Source organism: Bos indicus, chromosome 2 (genome assembly GCF_029378745.1).
Source record: "Bos indicus isolate NIAB-ARS_2022 breed Sahiwal x Tharparkar chromosome 2, NIAB-ARS_B.indTharparkar_mat_pri_1.0, whole genome shotgun sequence".
Classification (NCBI taxonomy): domain Eukaryota; kingdom Metazoa; phylum Chordata; class Mammalia; order Artiodactyla; family Bovidae; genus Bos; species Bos indicus.
Genome location: NC_091761.1, coordinates 41,649,812 through 41,663,349, shown reverse-complemented (window position 1 = coordinate 41,663,349; position 13,538 = coordinate 41,649,812). Strand labels below are relative to the sequence as shown.

The 13,538-nt window shown below is 36.1% G+C and overlaps 1 protein-coding gene across 5 annotated transcripts in view; it reads left to right on the top strand.

Moving 5' to 3' along the window:
• Positions 1-13,274, top strand: part of GALNT13 (polypeptide N-acetylgalactosaminyltransferase 13) — a 655,617-nt gene extending 642,343 nt beyond the window's left edge. For 4 of the 5 annotated variants that reach the window (XM_070767821.1, XM_070767827.1, XM_070767816.1 and 1 more), the window contains 2 exons: positions 8,579-8,775; positions 12,860-12,990. In XM_070767821.1, the coding sequence (XP_070623922.1) occupies positions 8,579-8,767 (189 nt within the window). In that variant the 3' untranslated portion in view covers positions 8,768-8,775; positions 12,860-12,990. Of the gene's footprint in view, positions 1-8,578; positions 8,776-12,859 lie in introns of all 5 variants that reach the window. The other variant, XM_019985184.2, reaches the window with a different exon arrangement.
• Positions 13,275-13,538: the final 264 nt, after the last annotated feature.

Sequence of the window (13,538 nt, the reverse complement as noted above, 5' to 3'; positions counted from 1 at the left end):
AAAATTATCAAGCTCCTTACACATCAAATATTTTTCTTCTGGAACATTATTAAAGACAGACACCTTGAATCCTTCTTATATTTCACCAGTGTGTTCCACTTGGATTCTTTTGTCTTCCTAATATGTTATTCATCTTCTCTGTCTGACCACCAAGTTTTTCTCTTCAACTGTTACCATCCATCACCAACCTTCAAGATTGGGTGGGGATTGATGGTATGTACTCCAATAATGGACGTGGATAATTCTGGACCCTGAGCCTCTAACCTCTTCAACAAGAAAAAATACAGATTAAAAGTACAAATAAAGGAGAGACGCTGCAAGTTTTAAAATAAAAGCTTTTGTTGTTCCTTAGTTTTTACTAGGAAACTAGGATTTTATGGGGTTTGTGCTAAAAAACCAACTTCTAGCATATATTAAGGGGGAAATGAATATATATTTTTTTGTGAGATGAATGAGTATAGAATTTCACAATACCACATTAAATCTTTAAACTTTCTGTAATTTTTGAGTAACAAGGCTTCTAAAGTCATAATTCAAATTCCTTCATATTTAAAATAACTATTGTTTACAATTGTGTATACTTGTTTATCGGAGAAGGCAATGGCACCCCACTCCAGTACTCTTGCCTGGAAAATCCCATGGGCGGAGGAGCCTGGTGGGCTGCAGTCCATGGGTCGCTAAGAGTCAGACATGACTGAGCGACTTCACTTTCACTTTCCACTTTCATGCATTGGAGGAGGAAATGGCAACCCACTCCAGTGTTCTTGCCTGGAGAATCCCAGGGACGGCAGGGCCTGGTGGGCTGCCGTCTATGGGGTTGCACAGAGTCAGACACGACTGAAGCAACTTAGCAGCAGCAGCAGCAGCATACTTGTTTATATATTTACCAGCCAGTAGCAAGATTATTGAGGCATTTAGGGATTTTGAAGGAAAGGTTAAAAAAAATTAGGTAGCTTCAGCTAAGATATAGTTTTCTTAGAAATTTACTATTTTGAATACCTAGTAGTTATTCTACTGTAGTATTTTTAGAGCACTGTAATATGAAAGACACATGATAAAGCTTATAATATGCCATAAGTATTGTGAAATGTAATTCACTCATCTTAATAATTATATTCATAGCTTAATTTACTGTTAGTTTTCAAAATTATGATGTTCAACTTCTCTAACTGTAAAATTTTAAATAATACAAATTCTTTTGCCAAATTAAAAAATGTAGAAAACATAATGTAGAGGAGACACATGAAAATAGAATAATTATACAAACAATGTGGTCCACTGGAGAAGGGAATGGCAAACCACTTCAGTATTATTGCCTAGAGAACCCCATGAACAGTATGAAAAGGCAGAAAGATAGGACACTGAAAGATGAATACCCCAGGTCGGTCAGTGCCCAATATGCTACTGGAAATCAGTGGAGAAATAACTCCAGAAAGAATGAAGGGATGGAGCCAAAGCACAAACAACACCCAGCTGTGAATGGGACTGGTGAAAGAAGCAAGGTCCGATGCTATAAAGACCAATATTGCATAGGAACCTGGAATGGCAGGTCCATGAGTCAAGGCAAATTGGAAGTGGTCAAACAGGAGATGGCAAGAGTGAACATAGACATTCTAGGTATCAGGGAACCAAAATGGACTGGAATGGGTGAATTTAAATCAGATGACCATTATATCTACTACTGTGGGCAGGAATCCCTTAGAAGAAATGGAATAGCCAACATGGTCAACAAGAGAGTCCAAAATGCAGTACTTGGATGCAATCTCAAGAACGACAGAATGATCTCTCTTTGTTTCCAAGGCAAACCATTCAATATCACAGTAATCCAAGCCTATGCCTCAACCAGTAATGCTGAAGAAGCTGAAGTTGAATGGTTCTATGAAGACCCCCAAGACCTTCTAGAACTAACACCCCAAAGAGATATCCATTTCATTATAGGGGACTGGAGTGCAAAAGTAGGAAGTTAAGAAACACCTGGAGTAACAGGCAAATTTGGCCTTGGAGTATGGAATGAAGCAGGGCAAAGGCTAATAGACTTCTGCCAAGAGAATGCACTGGTCATACCAAATACCCTCTTCCAACAACACAAGAGAAGACTCTACACATGGACATCACCAGATGGTCAACACCAAAATCAGAATGATTATATTCTTTGCAGCAAAAGATGGAGATGCTCTATACAGTCAGCAAAAACAAGACTGGGAGTTGACTGTGGCTCAGATCATGAACTCCTTATTGCCAAATTCAGACTTAAATTGAAGAAAGTGAGGAAAACCACTAGACCATTCAGGTATGACATAAATCAAATCCCCTATGATTATACAGTGGAAGTGAGAAATAGATTTAAGGGACTAGATCTGATAGAGTGCCTGATGAACTATTGACGGAGGTTCGTGACATTGTACAGGAGACAGGAATAAAGATCATCCCCAAGAAAAAGAAATGCAAAAAAAGCAAAATGGCTGTCTGAGGAGGCCTTACAAATAGCTGTGAAAAGAAGAAAAGCAAAAAGCAAAGGAAAAAAGGAAAGATATACCCATTTGAAACCAGAGGTCCAAAGAATAGCAAGGAGAGATAAGAAAGCCTTCCTCAGCTATCAATGCAAAGAAATAGAGGAAAACAATAGAATGGGAAAGACTAGAACAAGGGAACATTTCATACAAAGATGGGCTCAATAAAGGACAGAAATGGTATGGACCTAACAGAAGCAGAAGATATTAAGAAGAGGTGGCAAGAATACACAGAAGAACTGTACAAAAAAGATCTTCATGACCCAGAAAATCACGATGGTGTGATCACTCACACTCACCTAGGGCCAGACATCCTGGAATGTGAAGTCAAGTGGGCCTTAAAAAGCATCACTACAAACAAAGCTGGTGGCGGTGATGGAAATACAATTGAGCTATTTCAAATCCTGAAAGATAATGCTGTGAAAATGCTGCACTCAATATGCCAGCAAATTTGGAAAACTCAGCAGTGGCCATAGGACTGGAAAAGGTCAGTTTTCATTCCAATCCCAAAGAAAGGCAATGCCAAAAAATGCTCAAACTACTGCACAATTGAACTCATCTCACATGCTAGTAAAGTAATGCTCAAAATTCTCCAAGCCAGGCTTGAGCAATATGTGAACCATGAATTCCAGATGTTCAAGCTGGTTTTAGAAAAGGCAAAGGAACCAGAGATCAAATTGCCAACATCCGCTGGATCATCAAAAAAGCATGAGAGTTCCAGAAAAACATCTGCTTTATTGACTATGCCAAAGCCTTTCACTGTGTGGATCACAATAAACTGTGGAAAATTCTGAAAGAGATAGGAATACTAGACCACTGGACCTGCCTCTTGAGAAACCTGTATGCAGGGCAGGAAGCAACAGTTAGAACTGGACATGGAACAACAGATTGTTTTTAAATAGGAAAAGGAGTATGTCAAGGCTGTATATTGTCACCCTGCTTATTTAACTTCTATGCAGAGTACATCATGAGAAATGCTGGGCTGGAAGAAGCCCAAGCTGGAATCAAGATTGCCGGGAGAAATATCAATACCCTCAGATATGCAGATGACACCACCCTTATGGCAGAAAGTGAAGAGGAACTCAAAAGCCTCTTGATGAAGGTGAAAGAGGAAAGTGAAAAAGTTGGCTTAAAGCTCAACATTCAGAAAATGAAGATCATGGCATCTTGTCCCATCACTTCATGGCAAATAGATGGGGAAACAGTGGAAACAGTGTCAGACTTTATTTTTCTGGTCTCCAAAATCACTGAAGATGGTGACTGCAGCCATGAAATCAAAAGACGCTTACTCCTTGGAAGAAAAGTTATGACCAATCTAGATAGCATATTCAAAAGCAGAGACATTACTTTGCCAACAAAGGTCCGTCTAGTCAAGGCTATGGTTTTTCCAGTGGTCATGTATGGATGCGAGAGTTGGACTGTGAAGAAAGCTAAGCGCCGAAGAATTGATGCTTGTGGTGTTGGAGAAGACTCTTGAGAGTCCCTTGGACTGCAAGGAGATCCAACCAGTCCATGCTAAAGGAGATCAGCCCTGGGTGTTCTTTGAAGGAATGATGCTAAAGCTGAAACTCCAGCACTTTGGCCACCTCATGCGAAGAGTTGACTCACTGGAAAAGACTCTGATGCTGGGAGGGATTGGGGGCAGGAGGAGAAGGGGACGACAGAGGATGAGATGGCTGGATTGCATCACCGACTTGATGGACGTGAGTTTGAGTGAACTCCAGGAGTTGGTGATGGACAGGGAGGCCTGTGCTGCGATTCATGGGGTCTCAAAGAGTCAGACACGTTTGAGTGACTGAACCGAACTGAACTGAATTTTATCTATTGTCTCATGCAATTCTTACAATAGTCGTAAAAGATAATATTATTATTATTTGTATTTTTCACATCAATAAAACAAAGCTTAATGTGGTTTAAATTCCTTACCTAAATGTGTACAGCACAAGTTTCTGGCACTAAATTTAGCCATCTTTCCACTACACTCCACTGCTTCCTGACTGATGTTCTTGACACAGGCCGGGACCCGAGACCCTTTGCTGCAGTGGTGTAATAATGATTGCACCTAGACAAATGTCTCCTCCAGCTACAAATTACAAAGAAACTGTAAGGGACTAGAAACAACTGCACGCATTCATAGCTGGGGCAAATTATGGACCACAAACGCAACGGCCACCTCTGAACAGCCTGGAACAAAAGCACACCCTTACCCTTATCCCATGTAAGGAAAAATCTCACCCCTATCCCCCAGGAGGTCACAGAAGAGAGTGAAAACAAGTAACTGTTTTCCTTTCTTGCTCTCTGGTGGGAGGATCTTTGTATGAGATGAAGATAGGGATGTGTCCAAGGGTCAGGCTAGAGGGGTGGCTTAGGTGTTTTGCCCATCCCTTTGGTGGTATTATGCAGGGGGCATTGGTAGTACCCTGCTTTTGCTCCCTGTTTTTTGGTCTTTTTGTATCTTTTTGTTCATTATTTACCCCAACTGTGCCTGTATGCAGTTCTATTTTTAGTTCCTTAATCTGTAGCTCTGGAAAATCCCATGGACGGAGGAGCCTGGTAGGCTTCAGTCCACGGGGTCGCTGAGTCAGACACGACTGAGCGACTTCACTTTCACTTTTCCTTTGCATGCATTGGAGAAGGAAATGGCAACCCACTCCAGTGTTCTTGCCTGGAGAATCCCAGGGATGGCGGAGCCTGGTGGGCTGCCGTCTATGGGGTCGCACAGAGTTGGGCATGACTGACATGACTTAGCAGGAGCAGAAGCAATCTGTAGCTCAAGGAAATGTCTGTCCAGGTGCAAGCACTACAGCAAGGGGTCCCAGGTCCCAGCATGTCTGGATCTGATAAGCTAACTGTACAGTACTACAAATGAAAGAAATGGTTAAATATTATCAATTATTTTGGTACCAAATTGTATTCACACAGAATTCCTTATTTCCTAAATAATGAGAAAGATGTACTGCAGTTAAATATGGTCTGTTTAGATAAATGGTAAGTCGTAAGACTATTTTGTCAATGTGGTCTGACTGTTTACAAATTTTAGCCATACATACTCATAATATAATATCTAATTGTTTCACCTTTTATTTGAGTTAAACTAAAGCACATGTTGGTAATAAATACATATCTTTGGCCAACTTTGATTTGAAATACAGAGTTTCCCACTTTCTTAATTAAATATTTCTTAAACAGCACAACCATGAAATTAATTCAGTACCACTTTATACCTGGCCAGATGTGTTCATTTTGGGGGCAACCAAAGCATCATCAGCACAACTGAAAGATCCCCACCTGGTCCAGAACTCTTGAATAAATTACTTGAACACTTTGGTGTAACAAAAGCCCACTGCCACAAAGTTAAAAGAAAAAAGACTAAATTTCATCTCCTTGAAATATTTTAAAGATTAGTTATAAAGGTCTGTCATCCATCCATTCTCTTATTCAGGTTTTCTTATATTATCCTATTTTGTTGCAACTGTGTTCCAATCCATTTGAAATTTACATTTTACTGCAATAAGTGCACATAGTAACATTTCTTTTTGAACATCCAGGCTGCTACATACAGTGTGAGAATCTAATTTTAGAACAGAACACTTATGTTCCACAAACACTGTGCAACAAAGAAAAAAAGGAAACAAAATATGAAGCTAAAAATAAGTCTCGTGTCTCATGTGACTGAGCAAATTGACTGAGAAAATATTTGTTATGAATTTGATATCCATCTGTATCAAATGTTTCTCAGAGTCACAATATCAGGAATTTTCTTTAGTAGGTTAAATATGTGGGATTATAATTACTGAAATTACAGAAGCTTATATTTAGATTTTTAACACTCCTCTTTTATTTACCTTTATCAGAAAGCAGGTAAATGGGAATATAATTTCAAGGTAAGTCATCTATAGTTGCCAACCCAGCCAATTCCCTGAGTAGCATTCCTAATAAAAATAGTGGCTTGATTTACTTTTTGAAAGCTGTGTGTATCAGCCATGTATTATATTTCCATAGTTCTACTGACCCATAGCTGTGATTTACGTATTATTAGAAACAATTAGTGAATAGGAATTTCAGTAGTTTAGTATTTAGTTCTTGCTTGTTAAATACTCTTACAGACTTGTTTAATACTCATATTCTATTCTAACAAGTGCACAGATCACCTTATTGGGAGATCATACTTAATATTCTGAATAAGAACTTTACTATATTAGTATTTAAATAATCTTTATTCTGTACTTGATCAATAGGGGAAATCCTATTGCTTTTGCTATTAAATTAAATATCTCTAATAGTCCAAGTTTATTCTTACTTTATCATTATATATAGCAATAATTATTTTCATTTCAAACTTTTAGTATGGCATCTTTTAAACTGACACCTGTATGGCTGGTTTTCAATCACCCATGCAGTCACTTCTATTTGTGCATTAAAATATCAAATTTTTTACTAGGTGCTTTTTAATCCAAAGGTACAAAGGTATTACCTAATTTTATGATTCATATTTTGTCACCAAAATTGTTTCCCTTGCCTGAGTCCAGTTGACTTTCAGCTCTAATTGTATCTTTACAATCTTTAAAGGGGTAAAGTTGAAAATACTCCATGACACAGCTTGTAGTAAATAGCAAAACAATGTTTAAAGACAGGAATTAATACTTTTCTTATGTATCTTAAAATAGTATGACTGAAATTTTGTAAATTTTAGGAAATAATTTTCCATGCTTCAGTAAAGAATAAGTAATACTATATTATAAACAAAAAACAATATTCTTAGGGTTCATATTTCCCTGTTCTAGTGAATATTTTAAATAATGCCATGCAAAATGATATTTGGCAGTATGCTGCTTGTCAGCCTGTATGTCATATTGCCTTCAAAACTGAGTTAATATGACAGTTTCCTAAAGTTGTCAGAGGCATTTGTAATAAATATGACAAGGGCTGGTACGCTTAAAAGGAGTATTTAAAAGAAAATATGTACACCCAATATAAAAATATCCACAGTCCTGTATAAAGAGCATAGGCAAAATAAAAATTAACCAATGAAAATGAAAAAGAAGTTATTTTAAATAAATATGAAAAACCATTAAATAACTATATAAAGTCATTTCATATGTGTTCTTTTACCCATATCATTCTTTATCCTGGCCATATGTCAAGAAATGTTTATAGTGGCAACACAGTACTGATGCAGATGCAGTTAAACCAATACAAATACAGTATTCTGACATATAGTGCACAATAAAGCTGCTGCTATTATTACAAAATAATTATTATAGATGTTTAATAGAATTTTTATTTTGCTAATACATATTAAAATGTTCATATCTTTTGATCTTGGGATTTCAAGAACTGAGATACACGTGGAGAGAGATGTTCAGAGATGTCTGTCCCGGCATTCCTCCTAGTAACTCCAAAGTGCATATCCCCAGTGGACAGTTAAATGATTTTTGGCAAGATCCTTTGTAGAAATTATTTTTTAGGTTTTTAGAATATTTAATTTTAAAAATGATGCCCAGAATATAAAGTCAGGCCTATTTAACTAGATGAGCTCAATTACATAAAAGTGATTAAAATTACTAGAAAAAAATATTAACAATTGGTACCTCTTCTATACAGAATACTAAGGAAAAAAATACTTGTTTTTCCAAACAAATGAAGGCACTAAATGTTTTATGTATTTTTTTTTTAATGAAAAATAACTTATCTCAAAGGGATTATTTCAGATTTCAAATTTCCTCTGGTTAACGTTTTGTCTGAAGTACCTAGAGAAAAATAATTCACTTAATGCTAAGAGCATTTTATTGCTGGGATGAACGCTAAGCATATAATATTTTCTATCCAAAATAAACTTTTTTCTCAAATGTTTCACCATTTGATCTCAGGCTTTTCTCCATATTCTCAGTCTTATCTTCAGTTACTCCTACTGAAGGGATGTAGCTCAAAGTTCCATGAATGCAATTAGTGTGATGTGTGCTTTCCGTGTTTACCCAGTAGAAATTATATATTGCTGAGAATGACTGATTTATTACTGCCTTTGTACTTGATTTTTGTCATTATTCATTATTTTCTTTGTCAAACAGACCCACACTCTTCTTCACATAATCACCCAGTCCTGTCTCTCAGTAAGCAAAGTAGCTGATGGCTCCCAACAGCCTGCTGTGGAAATATGTAATGATAGCCCTTTGCAAAAATGGCTTCTAAGAAACTATACAAGAATGGAAATTTTTAGAAATATTTTTAAGAATTCTACTGATTACTTTCTCAAATAATTTTGGAGGTTTGTATTGCAGACTTTATAAAATTTTAGTGTTTGTGTTATGCTCTGTATTGAATCTAAACTTACTTCTTTAAAATGTGTTTTAAAAATTTTTATGTGGTATTTCTCCATGGAGCTATTCTTCATCTTTAGGTGCTCATTACTTTGGTGGCTGCATATATTAAGTGGTATTTGCTTATTATCAATAGGTATTTTCCAGTTTTTTCCATATTTCAAATATATATAAGCATAAGTGATGGAATTACATTGTAGCATATAAGCTCTTTTTAGGCTAACTATACCCATGTCTATATGACAAGAGATTTTGTATTACAGCTGGGGGAAAAAAAAACAATAAAAAAACATAGCCAAACATTGTTTTTAGAAGGCTGCAATTATTAAATTTTGTTAATCTGTATTCAGATACATTGTGTGAAAATATAACATATCCTTTCTAAAGTTTACTATTTTAACTGGAAACTTAAATGCATTGTTGAAGACTAATTTTCAAAACCTTTATGAAGTAAATTATTTCTAAGCACTTTCTGTGGTTACTTAAGTGATATAATAATAAAAGCTTTTAAGAACTGTACTTCCATTTCTGACTTGTGTGATTGTGAATATCTTCACAGTAGGCAATAATATAAACCATTATTCAGTTTAAGTCAAAAAACTGGTATGGCATTCTTGTAAAGAGTACAAATATGTACCTGTCCTGGTTCTTGATTTTAAGGGGATTACTGTACTGTAAAAAAAAAAACCTATCATAATGTCCAATTCTTCCCTATGAGAACATATAGGAAGTCAGGGAACTGGTCTGGTTCAGATTAATAATAAAAGGTTGATAGTAGAAGACACAATTGAGCTTGGAATATTTGTGACAAGATTGGAAATGAAGCATGGAGAGGAAAGGAGAAGAAAGAAGGGGTGTTGTTTAGATTAGGCTTACACTTGAGACAAGGGCATTCCAAACATATATTGGAAAGCTGGAGAAGTCTGGACTTTTTGCACAAAGAGAACTTTTATACAAGGCAATTTGCATTGATTATCTTCATTTGTTTTCAAAGGAACAATGGAAAGTGCAATAATGCCCATCAAGTGGTCTTCTCAGATTTAACTATTTAGTCTCACAAGTCAACTTACAGAATGCAAGGGCAGAAACCACACATTGGTTCTCAGACTCTGCAAAAGTTCCATAGCAGTTTTTTTTTTTTTTTTTAAACTTTACATAATTGTATTAGTTTTGCCAAATATCAAAATGAATCCGCCACAGGCATACATGTGTTCCCCATCCTGAACCCTCCTCCCTCCTCCCTCCCCACACCATCCCTCTGGGTCGTCCCAGTGCACCAGCCCCAAGCATCCAGTATCGTGCATCGACCCTGGACTGGCGACTCGTTTCTTACATGATATTCTACATGTTTCAATGTCACTCTCCCAAATCTTCCCACCCTCTCCCTCTCCCACAGAGTCCATAAGACTGTTCTATAGCAGTTTATATACTCCTATGAGAGCAAGCTTCTCCACAGGTGATAGTCCTGAGCAAGGGCATGGGAGTGACATCAAGCAGCTGTGGAAAACTACCCTGGTGGAATAGCCTATGCCTCAAAAGAGACAATCTCTCTAACAGCTGCCCAAAACGCGAGGGAATATGCAAAAGTACACTTTGCACTTAGAAAAGCCCACTGCTTGGCTTCCTGTCAGGTATTATAATGCAGTTTATCAGATGAAGATGCAGTAAATCAATCAAAGGTCATGTTTACCATAACTATGCCTTTAAACATATTATAGTTAACAATTTTACCCTTATCGGGTTGGCAGGAGATCACAGATAGTTGACTAAAGGTCAGATTTTTTAAGCAGTAGGGAAAACAGCATTTATATATATATATATATAGTAAGTATAATTTTATATATATATATATAGTAAGTATAATTACATATATATATATATAGTAAGTATAACTAAGCATCTGAAGGAATCTAAGTCTTCAGAATGATTTAGTAGCTTGCCCAAATCTTCATAGCTAGTAACTTGGGGAGCAGAAATTCACATTTATGGCTATCTACCCCTAAAATGACTGATCTTTCTACCCCACTACACCGAAAAGGAGAATACTTTCCTTGGTTGGTTGTTATCTTAACAGCAGTGGCTTTTGACTACTAACGAATTCCTTCAAAAATTTTTTTTAAAGAATACTGTTTTAAAAATTATCATTATATGTGTAGTTGACAATACATATTCAATCTAATCCTTAAAGTCATATACATGTTTTTTAAAAGATCTAATAGAAGCATACAAGGGTAAGTGGCTTTTTTGGAAAAGGACATACATACACAAAGGACCTCAGGTATGTAACAAAAATGAAAAGTATTTTGTTGATTTTTAACTGGAATTTTCTAAAAACAATGCTTTTGTTTTGTATCTTTTTTCAATCTGGCTATTGGTTCATAAACCAACAACATAATTTCTGGCATTATAAGCATAAATCAGCTATCTTCTTGCCTATCTTTGGCCATTTCTTCTTTTGTCTGTTTTTCAGTATAAATGGCCTTCATGTATTGAAAAGAGCAACAACAAAGGCCAAAGTTTTCAAATCTTCTTCACATCTAATAGCCTTGCTCTTTTAATTTCCTGCTTGTTGTCTATAGCATCCTTTACCACAAGCTTATTTTCCATTCTATCTTCTCAGGACAGTGCAGTCCAGGGTGTTTGTAGTCCTAATCCAAAACAAACAGTAAATGTCTGGGCAGTGTTTCTCTCCCACTTTTGTGTGTGTGTGTGTGTGTGTGTGTGCACATGCCCCCTGCATTTTTTATCTTCCAACTTTCAATATAATATCAAGAGCCCGTACTAAGTTGCTTCAGTCATGTCTGACTATGTGACCCTATGGACTATAGCCTACCAGGCTCCTCTGTCCATGGGATTCTCGGTGCAAGAATACTGGAGTGGGCTGCCATGCCCTCTTCACGAAAAGAAAGGGGATCTTCCTGACCCAGGGATTGAACCCACAGCTCTCATGTCTCCTGCATTGACACTTTACCAGTTTACCACTAGCACCACTGGGAAGCCCATCAAGAGTCCACCCCCCCAAAAAAAAGTGTTTGTCTGCCTTTAATTTCGGTAATTTGCAACAAAAGTATTTGGCATGTTTTTTTCAAGATACATTTGCAAATCACCTTCCACATTCAACATACCTCTTCTGGCTGGGGAATTTTTCATATAGTATGGTTCTAGACCAACTGAGCAGAACAGTATATGATATTGTATATAATTAGTGCATAAATTATTATGTATGTAAAGCCTTGTGTACTTAAAATGTTTATCTTAAAAGTTCAAAACTATGACGTAAAAATGTAAATATGAACTCAAAAGAGATGTAATGACTGGTTAACATGATGAAATTATTGGAATTACATTTTAGCATTTGGATACTGAGAAGATGCTTATTAATAGATATTATTATGAAAATATATAGATATAATATTTTAAAATATATGTCCATCACATTTTTATTTGATGTTGGTATTTAAGATCCCTAAAAAGGCAAACTAAATATGATGATCACACTATCAAGTAAGACAGATCTTTGTTGCCATGATAATTACTCACCTATAATGAATGTCTCACAATCAGACACTCTATGGCTTATACAGTATTTTGAAATGGGAACATTTCTTGAAGTTTTGAGTCCCAGCAGTGACATCTCTTTGCATGTTTGCCAAATGGTTACTAAATAACACATGCCTAAGAAAACTAAGATTCTGTAAAAGACTGTTAATATTTGCACTCTTCAACTGGACTCTGAACTCACAAATAGGTTCTTTGCAAACGAGTCTGAATTCTTGGCAGTGCAGGATAAATATCAGCCAATTTCTTTAACCATCTGCAAATAAAGGTGTATTAGACAATGATGAAATCGTAACAATGAAAGTTGTATAATAATTAACTCAGAGCCACCTGTGCACAGCTCCTTTTACAAACATCAGCACAATGCTTATACCAAAAGATCATAAAAGATATTTTAGAGAGTAGATTTAATCTGATGAGCTAGTGCAGTTTAACATAAAACATGTTGCACTGATTATTGGTTATCTTTTACAGAGACTCACCTTGAGACATGTTAACAGTAATCAATGTCTAGATGAACCTTCTGAAGAAGACAAAATGGTGCCTACCATGCAGGACTGTAGTGGAACCAGATCTCAACAATGGCTGCTAAGGAACATGACTCTGGGGGCCTGAAGACCATCTCCCCTAAGCCATCAAAGTGTCTACACTTATGTTTTTCCATTATTTCAATTAGGGAAAAATATTAACTTTGTTGAATTGAAAGTTTTAAAATCCTTTTAGTATTCTAAAACAGTTGTTTATAATTCATTTTTAGGAATGTTTGCTTACTTCCCTACTAAAATTTGTATCTGATTAAAAAGCACATAAAAAGAATAAATAACAGCAAACTGTTATTAAACATCAGAACAATGTGAAAAACAAATTGTGTTTGCTTTAAAAAAAATTGCCATGATGTCACAGAATTAGTTTGGGGGTGGGGTTACTTTTCTTGTCATAATGTGGCAAGAGAGACAATGTAAATGCCTTATAAGGTAAATTCATTATGAAATTTTATAAACTCTGTTTCTACTGGACCTTCACGAAAACATGCTGAATTTCTGTCAACATCAAGTACATACACTGAATTATTTCTGAGCAATGAAAATTCACTGTACAAAAATCAGTTCTAAATTTTGTACCAGGAAAAAAAATTAGATATTGACATCTCATA